General features: G+C 47.7%; 1 protein-coding gene across 1 annotated transcript; it reads right to left on the bottom strand.

Moving 5' to 3' along the window:
• Positions 1-1,620: 1,620 nt before the first annotated feature.
• On the bottom strand, positions 1,621-11,822 carry PNP (purine nucleoside phosphorylase). Its single transcript, XM_008919704.2, is given in 8 exon segments — positions 1,621-2,142; positions 3,074-3,264; positions 6,260-6,435; positions 7,715-7,818; positions 8,119-8,288; positions 11,620-11,648; positions 11,650-11,759; positions 11,762-11,822. Coding segments are annotated over 8 exon segments (1,059 nt in total). The 3' UTR covers positions 1,621-1,924.
• Positions 11,823-13,645: the final 1,823 nt, after the last annotated feature.

Below are 13,645 nucleotides of genomic sequence, written 5' to 3'. Positions count from 1 at the left end.
ACGTGACAAGCACTTCACTCCTGCTAGATCTGAAAAGGCAACAGCCCTGTGGAAGATGGAGTTGGAGTCTCTCCCCCTCTGCAGAAAACCACCAGAGTTGGTCCTCGAGACTGCCCTGACAGTCAGAGCCACCAAATGGGAAGAGCTGCTGGCTCTGAGGGCTCCTCCAAGTTCCAGGAGCTGCTGAACAAGTGACTCTGCCAGAAAAGCACAAGCAATGAATCCTCCCCCTCCACAAGTCCTCCAGAGCAGGCTGGGCAGATATTTGTCAGGAATGAGCACAGGTAACCCTGCCCACGAGAAGAGAAGGGGACGGGGCGGTCACCCAAGATCTCCCCCACACCTGAAGTGCTGTCATTTCATGGAAGACATTCAAGGCACAGCTGTTCCTCCTGGTGGCAATATCTGCACCACGGATGCTGCGGTCAACACCAGTAATTGCAGCATGAAGGGCTTCAAGCAAATACCCATTTGGAAAAAAAAACTGGAAGAAATGTCAAGGAAGGCTGAAGGCTGTGACGGAGGGCAAGCGTCAGTGGTAAACAACTGATCAGCTAAATTTAGGGAGGCAGGTTGGGAGCTCTCCATGACCAGTTGGGTGTCTTCAGTTCAGACCAGTGAGTCAACTGAAAACATTTAACTATGACCGTGATGGGCTTTATAGAGAACTCCAAGATAAATGAAGGGAAAAAGGTTATCTAATAATTACAGTCACTGTTTCACATCCAGCTGCATCCACGGCTCAGCCTGACCTTTGAGGAACAATGAATAATGCACCATTCTGGTGAATGTTCCCCTTCCTTGATAGACCATCAGCACGCTGGTAAAAGAGAGCCTCTCCTGTTTGTCCTTTGCTCACTGCTTGGCTCAACTTCTTTATGTAAGAGGACCTGGAAAGTCAGAAAAATATCACACCTGCTCCAAAATATTTCCACTGTAATTTCACATTATTAAACTCCTCAGACCATTGGTGCTCCAACATCTGCTGCAGGAGAAGCAGCACTGGAGCAAAGCTGTTGTGAAACACTGGGTCAAACTGATCTCTCTGTCCTGTGACACCAACAGGGAACCAATCTCCAATGCTCAAGCTACTGATCTCCAAGACATCCAGAAACAGAAAGAACACGTCCAGGCAGAGCTGGACCTGGATTTCTGTTTTGGCCATGTTTACATGGTGCACAGATAGGTCATGCCTTGTTGTTGGGCTGCATTTTCATCCCCTGTAAATTGAGACAGAGCAGAGAGGTGTGAGGGGTGCTGGGGGAGAGCTGAATTGTAGCAAACAGCTACTGAGCTCTGCAGCTGGTCATGAGAAGCCAAGAATGAGCAAAGTTGGGACTTTCTGGGAGACCATCTGGCATGGTAAGGGAGCACAACCCCATGCATGGGAATGCAGTGGTTTTCCAAGCTGTAAAATCCATTGCAATTCACTCGCTCTGCAGCATTGCCTGTTCCAGGCAGATCTCACCTTTAGCCTGGCCCGTTTCATGTATCCAAAATCCAGAGTCTTCTTGTGGACTTCCACTGGCTTCAGACCAGGCCCCACCAAAGCAGGCCCAGCAGGCACCAAGCCCCAGGACCAACTGTTGACAGGCATTGGGGAGCAGAGGCTCGGGGCAGGAGGGTGTTGTGCCAAGAGAGACAGCAGAACCAGGGGGAGCTGGAGCTCACATTGCTAACACTGGGGCTTGGGAATGTGCCAGAGTGTTTAAGTGCCAGCAACCTGCTTTGGCCACTGGCTACTAACAAGGGGATCATTCTGGCAGGATTCAAAGCAAACCTCTGCACCTGTTCAGACAAAGCACAAAGATAAAAAGGTCTATTCAAAGGGAGGAGAGCAGAAGGGGACAGTCCCACCAACGGCTCTCCCCCAGCACTTGCTAGTGTTCACACGTTAGGATATGAATGCTGGATGGCTGGGGGGTCACAGAGAGTTTGTGCTTTCCCCCAGCTTCCCCAGGAGGTGTGTGACCAGCTTCTGCAGGGCCTCAGCCCGGACCACCGAGATGCGCAGCACTTCCTCGTGGTTGGCTTTCTCCTGGCTGTCATAGCTCATCACCGCTTTGTTGGTGATGAGGGAGATCCCAAGGACTCGGAGGCCACAATGCCTGGCCACAATCACCTCTGGGACAGTGCTCATGCCTGTAGTGGGAAAGGAAAGGACCAGAATGAATCAGGATTTACACCAAACAAAACATCTCCAAGGCTGCAAACCACGATCCTACCTCCAAAGCACATGCCCTTGTCTCCTTCCCCCCACCTCTCTGTTCCTGAGCCCTGCAATAGTTAAAAGCTGTGACACTTAGAAGGCTCAAATAGCTGCAGCACTACAGTTACAACTCTGCTCAGCACAATAAACCTCCTGCATTTGATCCCTGAGCCACAGCTCCCTCCTCAAGATGTGTCAGGCTGCTTGCAGCCTTGCCGAGGGAAGTACTGATGTGCTGTGTCATTTGGCTCTTCTCTTCCCCAGCTAAATAACCTATTGCAAAGAAAAACGGCTTTGAGGGGAGCTGAGCTCCTTTCCTCACACACAATAAATCTGCAAAGTATTAATGAACAGACTTCCACGAGCCAGGGGCCAAGCAGGAGGAATCATATGGATCATGGCCCTTACTTTCCTTGTGCATAGTTGGGAAGGTATCCATGATTACTGTTCCTAAACAAGACTCTTATGGAGGGCTGGTTTGTAGGGAGAAAGCACAGTGAAAATCTTCACGGTGTCAGAATTTAAAAAAAAAAAAATATTTAGAAAAAGACTTTTTTTCTGATTGGGCCCCACTCAGCTCTGGTGAAGTGGAGCCATCTGAGCATAAGAGACTTGTGTTTGGGAAACAAACACAATGCTGTGCTGGCATCCCTGTCCTGGGCAGCCGTAAGCACGGGGACTTTCTGCAGATCCACCCAAGGAGCTGCACTAAGCCACTGCAGAACGAAGCAGGAACACACAGAGCCTGTTTCTCCAGCCCCGGGAGACTTGAGAGACTCAAAGACTGAAGCAAGTCAGCCTTGAGCAGAATTAACTGTATAATCCATGTGCCCAACCAACCCTGCCAGCCCAGCCTGGGCTCACCCACGGCGTCGGCTCCCAGCGCCTGCAGCACCCGGCACTCGGCGACGGTCTCGTAGCAGGGCCCGGCCAGCACACAGTACACTCCTTCCCGGGTGAAGCTCAGGAAGCCCAGCTCCTGGGCACTCTCCTTTGCCAGGCCCAGCAGATCCTGTTCATAAGCATCTGACATGCAGGGAAACCTCACCCCAAACCTGCAAGGCAGTAAAAGGACACGGCCGTGTGACACCGCGACCTTCCCCCCCGTCGGAGTCCAGGGGTGCTCATCCTTTGGGGAGAGGGGAAATGTCAAGGGCAGAGCAGCCTCTCTCATTCTGCCCTTATCATCAGATCATTCTCAAATCAGAGAATCATAGAATAGTTGGGGTTTGAAGGGGCCTTTAAAGGCCATCTCATCCAAACCCCTGCAGCGAGCAGGGACATCTTCAACTAGATCAGGTTGCTCAGAGCCCCGTCCAACCTGACCTTGAATGTTTCCAGGAACAGGGCATCTACCACCTCTCTGGGCATGACATTTCTGCTAGATCTAATCACCCAAAACTCTCAGCACGCAGAGGTTATGGCTGTTGGAAGGTCTGACACTGCTTATTTACTGCACAAACCCTCCTGAAATGGTCAATCAATTCCTTTTGTCTCAGGGAGCACTGATGGCCAGTTCTCTCTCTCCCCAGTAATTGCTCATAGTGACTTTTAAACACTGTCCACCGAACAGTTGCTGCCCTTTGGGCTCCTTGAGGCACAGAGTCCCACAGGCTGTCCCAGGGAGGGGGTTTGAGCAGGCCCTGATGGAGCACCAGCCACCACATTTAAGGCCCACCCCAGCAGGCAGCTCCTAACATCTTGGAGCTCCAGGGCCATATTTTAGGTAGCCTTCATCCTCTTCTTCAAGGCTGGGTCTCTTGCTTGCCTTAGGTCTTAAGATAACAGCTCAGTCCTGATCCTGATGGAGTGAATCTTTCTACTGGCTCATGGAGAGCAGAGTAGATGGCAAAGATTGTTATGCTGCCACTGAGGAAACCTGGAAAATAAACTCCCAGCCATATTCACCAGTGCAGTTCAGTAGGAGTGGACCAGGTCCCTCATTTAGGCTATTAAAGCTCCTGCTTGTTTACATGTTCTTCCAGCTGAATGCTTAGGGCAGGAGGTGCCTTATTTTGTTTTTATAAACAATAAATATTATATAAATAAAAACAAACTTTCCCTTCTGGTCAAAGGCAATAAGTATTCATCACTATGAAAATTGCTTCCCTTTCCTGAAGGATGGCCAGCAATGCAGAAGCCAATCTCTAATTTATTAAAAAAATATTATTTCCACATCACTTCACTGCCTCTGGTTTTGCTCTGTTGTGCTTAGATAAATCCTTCCTGGTAGCTCAGCTGGACAGGATTTTAGGAGTTTGCTCAGCTAAAGCTCTGCAATACTTTGAAACCTGATTCATAAAGACCTTTTGCCCATTTTGATGCCTTGGTCAGCAGTGCAAAAGTCACCTCCCAGAGCACTGCAGTCTTCACCAGGAAGCTGCCTTTGGGAGGCAATGAGGCAGCTCTGCTGCCTTTGAACGTTGTCCAGATGCAGTTGTTTGATTGGCGTTTCTCCTCCTGCTCCAGAGCAATTATGCAAGTCCAGAGAGCTTTAAACGCTCCATGTGGCTTCTCTGCTTTTGATCATTCTTTCCTCCAACCCCCAGCACTACCTACAAAGATGTAAAGATGTTCCACTTCAGATGGCTGCTGTCCTCTCGCCATGGAATCGCAGCACAGTGGTTATTTCTCCCGAGGCAGCTGCCAGCACCTTTCAGACTCTCCACAAGCAGGAGCCGGGGCTGCTGTTATATCAGGAAGGAAATAACTAAGGGAAAGCCAGGCAGGCCACCTTATTCTCAGCAGAACTTTCTCTCTGGAAAGATCCAAGGACAATCCAGATGCCTGCCTGGCAAACATGTCCATTTTTCAGGATGAAGGTACCAACCCAACAACAGATTTAACCATCTTATTATCTGAACTCACTCTTTGCTCATAAACTACCACCTCCTTCACCAGCCTGTCCTCTGGCTTCACATATCTGGCTGTCTCCTAGTCTTCTTTCCTGCCAGCTTGGTTAGGAAATAATTCTTGCTACTGTTTTCTCCTTATCACAATCCAGCCTCTTTCTTTCCTGCTTGTGACAGCACTGGATCTTTACTGCTTCCATGTTGATTTTCCTGACAACTGATGTGCTTTCCTTTGCTCAGCCTGGATTTCCAGTGGATGTGTCCTCACACTCCTTTTAGCCCCATTTGAGAGCCAAAGGGCTTCTCTTTGTGAGCACTGGTCCACCTGGAATGTAACCTCTCAGTGGCATAGCCTTGCTCATGCTGGTTGCCTTCCACCCTACCAGACTGGTGGTGTCTTGGAAGAATTTAGGATCATAAATTCATGTTGGAAGGGACCTCAAGGTCTCCTAGTCCAAAATCCCTCTCAAAGCAACTTTATGCCCAGTGGCAACTGCAGTCTGGGGTGAGGATATGTTGGAAGCCCCTCTCTGCACTGGCCACAGGGTAAAGATTCTGCCACACAGCCAGTACAGGAAACCTGACTTCCCAGCTCAACCAGCAGCAGGTCACTCTGCAGGTCTCTGAAGAAGCTGCCAAGACAACCTCCTCTCATCAGAGCAATGCCTTCAATGAATCCATTCTGTTAACAATGGCACCCCAGTTTAACAGCCTGGATACAAGTGTGGTTATCAGGAGATCAGAGGTTTTATCTTTGCCCTGCTCTCACTGCCTGGCCTCTCTTGTACCCCTTCCATCACACCAGAAATGGCTGCTGGTAAACACAGACTGGGGACACTGCAGTTCACTGACTGCTCAATTAACAGGAACCAGCAGAGAGAGGGGCTGACAAGAAGAGACAGCAGTGGGTCTCTGGCAGACGGTGCAGCTGGTCATGTCAGGAGAGGATCAGAAGCCTACTTGCATGGCACAGAACCTTCTGGGCTTGTAAGAGTAAGCAACAGCCAAGGCAGGGTGCTTGGGGAGGGCAGGGCAGGTGGCACAGCACACACAGCTATTGCTTTAACTCTTCCTTGTGCATACCTGGAGCCAGACTCTACTCTCAGTAAATATCCGTCAGCAGGCACAACAGGCAGCCCCAGCCTGTGGCTGGAGGAAGAAAGGATTAATTGGTAACATGGAGCTGATGCCTTCTTACCTCTCATCATTTGGTCCACGCAGTGGATTCTGCCCTCCCAAGCCAAACAAGCTGATGTGGTCTCTTATGAACATGATGTCCCCCACTTGGAAGTGGGGATTCAGTCCTCCAGCAGCATTTGTGACAATCAAGATCTCCACTCCCAGGAGAAAGAAGACCCTGATGGGAAAGGTGACCTGGAAGAACCAAAGGCATGTGTGCAATGAATATCACAGCCAACAGACAGCTACTGCTACAACATTTGTAGTATCACAGTTGGTGGGTGCAAAGAAGGGTCTATATACAGAGACAAACCAACTTTCTCCAATTCTAAACATTCCTCTAATCTAAACAGAATTTTAATGGTTTTTAAACATATTAAAACCTAATCTTGTAATGAAGACCATTAAAATCCAAGCCCACACTTCCTGCAGTTGTGCTAAGGTCAAATGAAGGTGGTACAGAAAGAACATGCAGATAGTTCTTCCTCACTGCCAAGGTCTTGCAGAGATCAAACCACTGTGCTGACTGAAGTGACTACTTATGCATATAGCCCTGGAGTGCAATCCAAAGTTAAGGAAAAACTGGGAACCGGAAAAAAATGTTAACAGTTTTTTTTTGAGGAGTCACAAAGGAACTGGGGTGATAGCTGCTCCCTCTCAAGTGCTAGAGGAGCTGTGAGCAGAAAATTTCCTAACTGTGGACACCACTTCTTTAAGAAACCAGTTAATTTTAACAGACAAACATGTCTTGATAAAACTAGTTATGTATTGAGTGATTTTAAAATAGTTGTTTTTCTGTAAAAAGCTGAGTGGTGCCAAATGTTGCAGTTTATACCCAAACACAAATCAACCTCAGCCACCAGGAAAATCTCAAAGCTATCCAAATAAAAAAAAGAACACACAACACTGTCAGAGAGTAAATATTGTTGGTGTTTTCTAACAGAAATGTACATATGTGTATGTTAGGCAGCATAAATGCAACTATCCACACACTCCTATATGTTAGCTGGGAGGGTATAGCAAGTTGCAGTAGCCAGGGAGTTTTTTCTAGGGGAAAAAAAAAAAGCTGTAAACTATACAAATGCAAAAGAAGATTAAAATAGATTATTCTTATCAGAGTTTTCTGGTTGCTGATTTAAATCATGATTAAACTGCCTGAGTTAAAGAATGTAAATTAATCTGCCTTGTATGATAAACTGTTTTCCCCTGCAAGTATAACAGGGTTAGCCAATTTGTGTGGCTGCACAGCATCACCTTCACCCAGCAGAAGCCTCTTGGTTTGAACTCCCAATTTTATTTTCTGGGGAGAAATCTGAAATCTAAGAAAGACCCATTTCAAGAGCAATGTAAGTTCATCGTGAGAGCTAACAATGTGCAGCTGGATAGCAAAGCAAGCTTTTGCATTTTTTTGCCTTTTTATTTTTTTCTTTTTTACACTCCCCCTGCCTGAGTGTTTTCCTCGAGGAGGACTCACCGTGCTGACAGAGTAGCCCTCGTAGGAGTGGAAACGCCCCTGCATGCACACGCAGGGCTGCCCGCTCAGCTCCCCAAACACCAGCCTGCCAACGTGCCCTGCAACTGCAAACCAACACAGCGTCACCTCACTCACAGGTCTCGAGGCCTTGGGGCTTCACAGGGCTCTGCCAGGCCATGGCTTTGCTCTGCAGCGAGAGCAGGCGCTGGGAGCCGAATAAATAAATAAACACATATTTCTGTGCTATGTGTTTATGTTTTTTCACTCTGAGCACGCATTTCAGCCCCGAGGGACTGGCGTGCAGGGCGATGCCAAGCGGGGCACGTTGACTCCAGTGATCTGTGTGAGGCTGTGCTGCAGGGCTGCCCAGGGGTGGGACGCTGGTGCCCTGGGGTTGTGCTGACCTGTGCTCCGTGGGAAGTGAGGGATGTCCTCGTAGGGAAAGACTGTCTTGTTATCCAACACGTCAGCCAGGCCCCCCAGTCCGGATCCGCAGATGATGGCGATTTTTGGGCGCCGGACGGTTTGGGCACGTAACCAATCTGCTGTTTCCTTGTACACCTCATAGCTGTTTCTGCAGAAGGAAAACAGGTCAGGGGGACTATCAACCCATTCAAAGAACAAGCTTCAAAGGATACAAGTCCTGAAAAGGTGCAAAGAAAAGGAAATTTCATTAAGGCTATAATAATAGAAGCTTCACTGCTATTATTGAAGATGCATTGCTTTTAATCTCATGTATATACCCAGGGAAGGCATTTGAATCATCTTTGCTGGTTTCATTCTGTCATTGAAGAATGGCTAATGATACCTAGATCACAGAAATGTCACAAGGCATAACCACTCCTGCTTCTGATGGGCTCTGGTCTTTCCAGAGTTACCGAAGGAAGGCAAAAGCACAGTTAGACTGAGAAATTGCAAACTATATGAGTGTGCAGGGGGATGTGCAGCCTGTGATGGGGAAATCCAAGAGGATGGAACTCCAAAGGCACCTGAACAGCATGGCTGGAGTGCTGGGCTGATGAAAAAGCAGACACTGTCCTCTGCAGTAGCCTGACTACTGAGACATGGGGCAAGAATCACCTACAGAGATGGAGGAGCCAATCTCCGTAAGTGCTGAGTGCCATCAGCTCCCAGTGCCTCCTTCAGGGCCTGGTACCACACCTCAAACACCCACCTCCTCGATCCCTCGTGCCTTCAGCACAGGAGGATAAACATGGAGATCTCACTCAGCCTCTTCTCTCCCACAGAGTGGGCAGGGGGCACAGCCTAGTCCTAGGCAAGAGGCCCAAGGACACCAGTCTACATCAAAACAAGTGAAAACCAGGAATTTGGGCTCCAGAGTTTATGCTGATTTAAGAGGGGGACTGCTCCAATACCTTGGCAAAAAAAGTCTTATCCAGCACTGAGCCCCCCTGCCAGAAGGTGGGATAGAAGCTGGCATTAGTGTGTACACTGTACAGTCGTGCAGCTGTCTCAGGGGAGGGGAGAGAAGTTCAATTTTTAACCTCTTAGCCCAGTATTCAGGTGCTTTAATCACAGTTTTGAAACATGATCAATAGGGAAATAATCCGATAATCCTGTTTCCAACAGGACAATGCAGATACCTCCTGAAAGTCAATACCAAGGTCGATTGGAAACTCTCCTCAAAAGCAGGGGCACCAACAGCAGTTCTTGGTAGCAACTCGATTGTTACCATTGATGAGTAGAATTAATGACTGTACAAGATAGAGGACGAGGTCCTGGAGTGAACCAACACAGGCAGGGCTAAAAAGTTTCTCTATATGAGAAGCTGATCTGCTTATTGAGAGGTGAGAGAATCAGACACTGCGAGGCCTCCAGTCAATTTTACATCACCTGTGATGCTGATAAGCACTCACTGTCTGCTTCATGAATGTTTATTTTTTGTGGGTTTTTTTTTTTTTTAACCAAGTCTCTTGATTTCCAGAGGTGCAAACCTCAGTAATGTTGTGATGCTGCTGTCTGCAGCCTTAGAGGATTTATAGAAAAGCTTTCACAGTGGTGCTCCTCACTCCAGGAGGTGTCAGGCCACTGACTAAGAGGATTTGACTGCCTGTGTACAACTGAGTCGTCCAACTGAGGTATCAGACACTGAAATAGAGGATCTCAAGTCTATGTTTTTTCTTCCTTTATACTGACAGGGTAGGTAGCTACTGCACAGATATTTTCTGTGAGCTTCTCCTCTCCTAGCTGTCCAGCTCCTACTGCAAGTCCTGTCCAACGTGTTGTACAACAAACTTATGTTCCCAGTTACAAACTGTGATGTCAAAAATGCCCGAAAATATCATAAATCTGCAACCCAATAAGAAGAAATAACTTCTATATATGTGGATTAAAATGAAGAGTCCTACTTAGCTGAAACACTTTTCAAAGGAAAAGTCTGGAAATGAGGAAGTTTATTTACCGTCACATATTGTTGAATTTTCCAAGTGTACCATGAGCTCCTGAAATAAGCAGGAGCTGTGAAAATGACATTAATGAGGTCTACACTTGACTATATTATCGCTTGCTCCCAGACAAAAGCTTTAAAAGTGCTTTACATACATTAATGGACAATTTCACCCAATCTCTCCATTGAATAACTGTAATCCTTGTTTAGAAATTCAAGGGAACCAAGAGAATTTATATGTAATACCCAAGTTTTTGACATACCTGTGGCAGGCATGAGAAAAGAATGAGGTCACCAGGATCTGCTCTTCATCTTGACCATAATCCCCTTTGTCTCCATATTTTTTTTTTTAAAAAAGGTGCACACACCCTTGCAAAATAACATTAAAGAATGGATATTATTCCTACATCCTCAGAAATTTTAGGGATGAATCACTCGATGTCTGCTGAAGATATCGGGACTGACTGAGCTGTGCCAAGTTCCAGGGATTTTTTTTTTTCTCTTCTTAAACAGAAGATATTAAAATACTTCTTATCCAAAGAACTAAAACTCCAGTGCCCCACACGTCTCCTGGCCTGGATGGAGCTCCAGCCGGCGTGCAGGGGCCTGGCAGGGCCCTGTCCATCCCAAAGGCTTTGGGCACGTCAGAGCTGTCCCTAGTGCTGAGAGCACAGCCACGCCAAAATTGATCTGCCTGCAGTATTTGGTTTTCAGAAGCCTTCCAGATGCACACATCAAAGGGGCTGGCGAGCACTGATAATTCCTGAATGCGAGGGAGATACCTGCCCAGCAGGAGCAGGGGGGGAGCTCCATCTGTGGGTCACCAACCACACTGTTCAGCCTGGAACCGGGCGAGCACGAGGCCCGTGCGAGCTTTTTGACAGCTTGAATTAATACATGTAGCACAAAGGCCCCTCCAGCTACTCTGCCTCCAACAATGCTCACCTAATAATAGTGCTCAGTAGCACGGCTTTGGATTAAATCACAGGATCAGCTGAAAACACAACCCCCTTTATTGTGACTGCTGTCATCCGCTGCGGAAACGCCTCTGTTGCAAAACACAGGACTGTCACCGGTGACAGATCTTTTATGGCACGAAAAAACCCACCCTCATTGTGCTCCTGGGTTGGTTGAAAGCAAATCCACATAAAAAAAAGCAGACATATCCCAATAAACAGCTAAAGCATTGGTTTGGGGGCACGCAGCCATACGTATTCGCAGCCTGTGCCTCTCCACATGAGATAGTTGTCTCTCCTGGCCCATAACCCCTCCCAAGGTCACCTACCGCTGCCATATTTCATAATACCAGCACCTGGCACAGGCAGATGGCCAGATTCCTCTTCAATAATATGATGTTTACTTCTGAGCAGCCTTTGTCTGACATTTATTGAGCGCCCAGTAGGAAGGAGAGGAAAACGAGGTGAGGAGAAGCGATGCAATTCCACCAGCCCCTTTCCAGCCAGGATGCCTGTGCATCCCCTGTTTCACAGCACCTTACCTGTCCTCCTCAGTATAGGCCATCCTCCTCCTCTCTGGTTAACCAAAAGAAGGGGATGGGTGCTGGAAAGGGAGCTGCAGGTTTTTGTTTGACCAAAGGGCAGAGGCCTGTTGAACCTGCAGAAGCTGCTGCTGTCTCCGTGAGTCCAGGAGGTGCGTCCCAGCTCCCCCTGAGCACCTCCAATCCCCGAGTAGGAGGGGCATGGCCAGGACATCTGCTTTTCTGGCCTCACCTCACATGACACACATGCTCTAGAGCTCCACAGAAAGCTCACACGCGACACACACACTTTAGAATGCAGATTAAGCCCAGAAATTGCACACGCACACACTGTGCTGACAAGGGATCTGCCTGGATTTGCACACTCTTGCGTCACTGGGAACCAGCTGGTAGCTGCAGTCACCTGCTCCTTTGCAATTCCAACCCCTGGGAGCGTGGCATGAGCTCACTGGGAGCGTGCAGACTCTGCAGGATGACCCATGCCAGCCACCACTGCAATGAGACCTTTCCACAGCCCACACCATTGTCTTCCCATCCTTTCATGGCAGCCAGGGGTGATGACCCATTAGCTCCTCCCCCAGCTTTATTGGGTTTTTTTTTTGCTCACACATTTAATTGCCTCACCCTTCCCAAAAGGAAATACTGCCTTGAGAGGTGCTAAACCTCTGTTCAGCTGAGTATGGAAGACACGGGGGAAAAAAAGTCAGAGGCCCCACCATCTGCCCCTCTAATTTCAGCTTTGCTTTAAATGAAAACAAAGCTTAAAACAACCTTGTCCTGTGGATCTGTTTGTGTGACAGTGTATGATCCCAACAACTGATGTGAACCACATTTTACAGAGAGCCAGAGATGTTTCCAAGACAATTGAATGCCAAAAAAATTCAAGAAAAGCAGTGATGAGTAGAGACCTGACATGCCCCAGATAAAAGGCCACAGCTAAAATATGCATTCACAGCTTAATAGATCCAGAGGGGACACATGGGAGTAGAATTTATAAATATCCCAAACAGGGACAAAACCTCAATCAGAACTTGTCAATTCCTAGACAAATCAGCCAGACATTTAAAAATAAAAATTAGAAAACTGGGCAGCACCCATTTCAAGTCTCCTATTTCTTTTTGCTTCCATTCATCTCTACCTCTTGGTCTTGAAGACCCCACATCAAAACATCCCATTTGTTGCCCCAGAAAACTGTCTCAGAGAACTTCAAATTCAAACAAAGTAATAAAATGCAGCAAGAAAACCCCTGGGCATTTTTAGGGAGATATATACTTCATTCTGGAAAACAAAAACCCAGTGCCAGCCTTGACGCCAGCCCAGGCTGGGAGTCTGTAACAACCAGCAGAATTTAAGCATCGAATTCTGTTTTATTTCCTGAAAGGTACAGTTGGCACTGAAGAAACAGAAAATGGATCTGATCAGAAACCATAATAAGGGCTCTTTTCCCTCAAGTTCTTGACCCTCTTCTCCCTTTCTTCTGTGTGTTCCCACTTCCACCACCTTCTTATTTTCTCTTAGAAAGCTTAAAATGCCTGTTCTCTAAAGATAAGCAGGTGAGAGTGCTGCCACTTCAGGACCCAGCAGCACACTGCTGCCCTGGCATGGTGCATCTTGCTCTCAGTTTGCTGGAGGCAGTGGAAAAAAAAATCAACATTAAGGGTCTAATATTGCTCTATAAATCATTTTCCCTCCTGTGCCCTCTTTCTAACTCTGTTTTCACCACGTTCCCCCTCATTTTTCACACGTCTCCTTTTTGTCGTTCTCATCCCTGTCTCTCTGAACCTCAGTCATCTCTGTCTCTGCCTGCTCTGGGTGTATCCTCTGTTTTCTACAGTGTTGTTTTTCTGCACAAAACACAGCAGGCTGAGAGCAGAGATGGTTTGGGGCAGATTTAACTGCACCAAACCCTGTGCCCAAAGAAGGCCCACACTGCTTAGCCATGAGCCACCGTGCCAGAGGACCTAAACCAGGGTCTTAGAGCCACTTCCCAGCTCCCTCAGGTCTTTTTGCCCTCTGGAAGACCAAG

The sequence above is a fragment of the Manacus vitellinus genome, unplaced genomic scaffold (genome assembly GCF_001715985.3).
Source record: "Manacus vitellinus isolate BGI_N305 unplaced genomic scaffold, ASM171598v3 scaffold_10_pilon, whole genome shotgun sequence".
NCBI lineage: Eukaryota > Metazoa > Chordata > Aves > Passeriformes > Pipridae > Manacus > Manacus vitellinus.
This window is presented reverse-complemented; position numbering and strand designations above follow the sequence as displayed.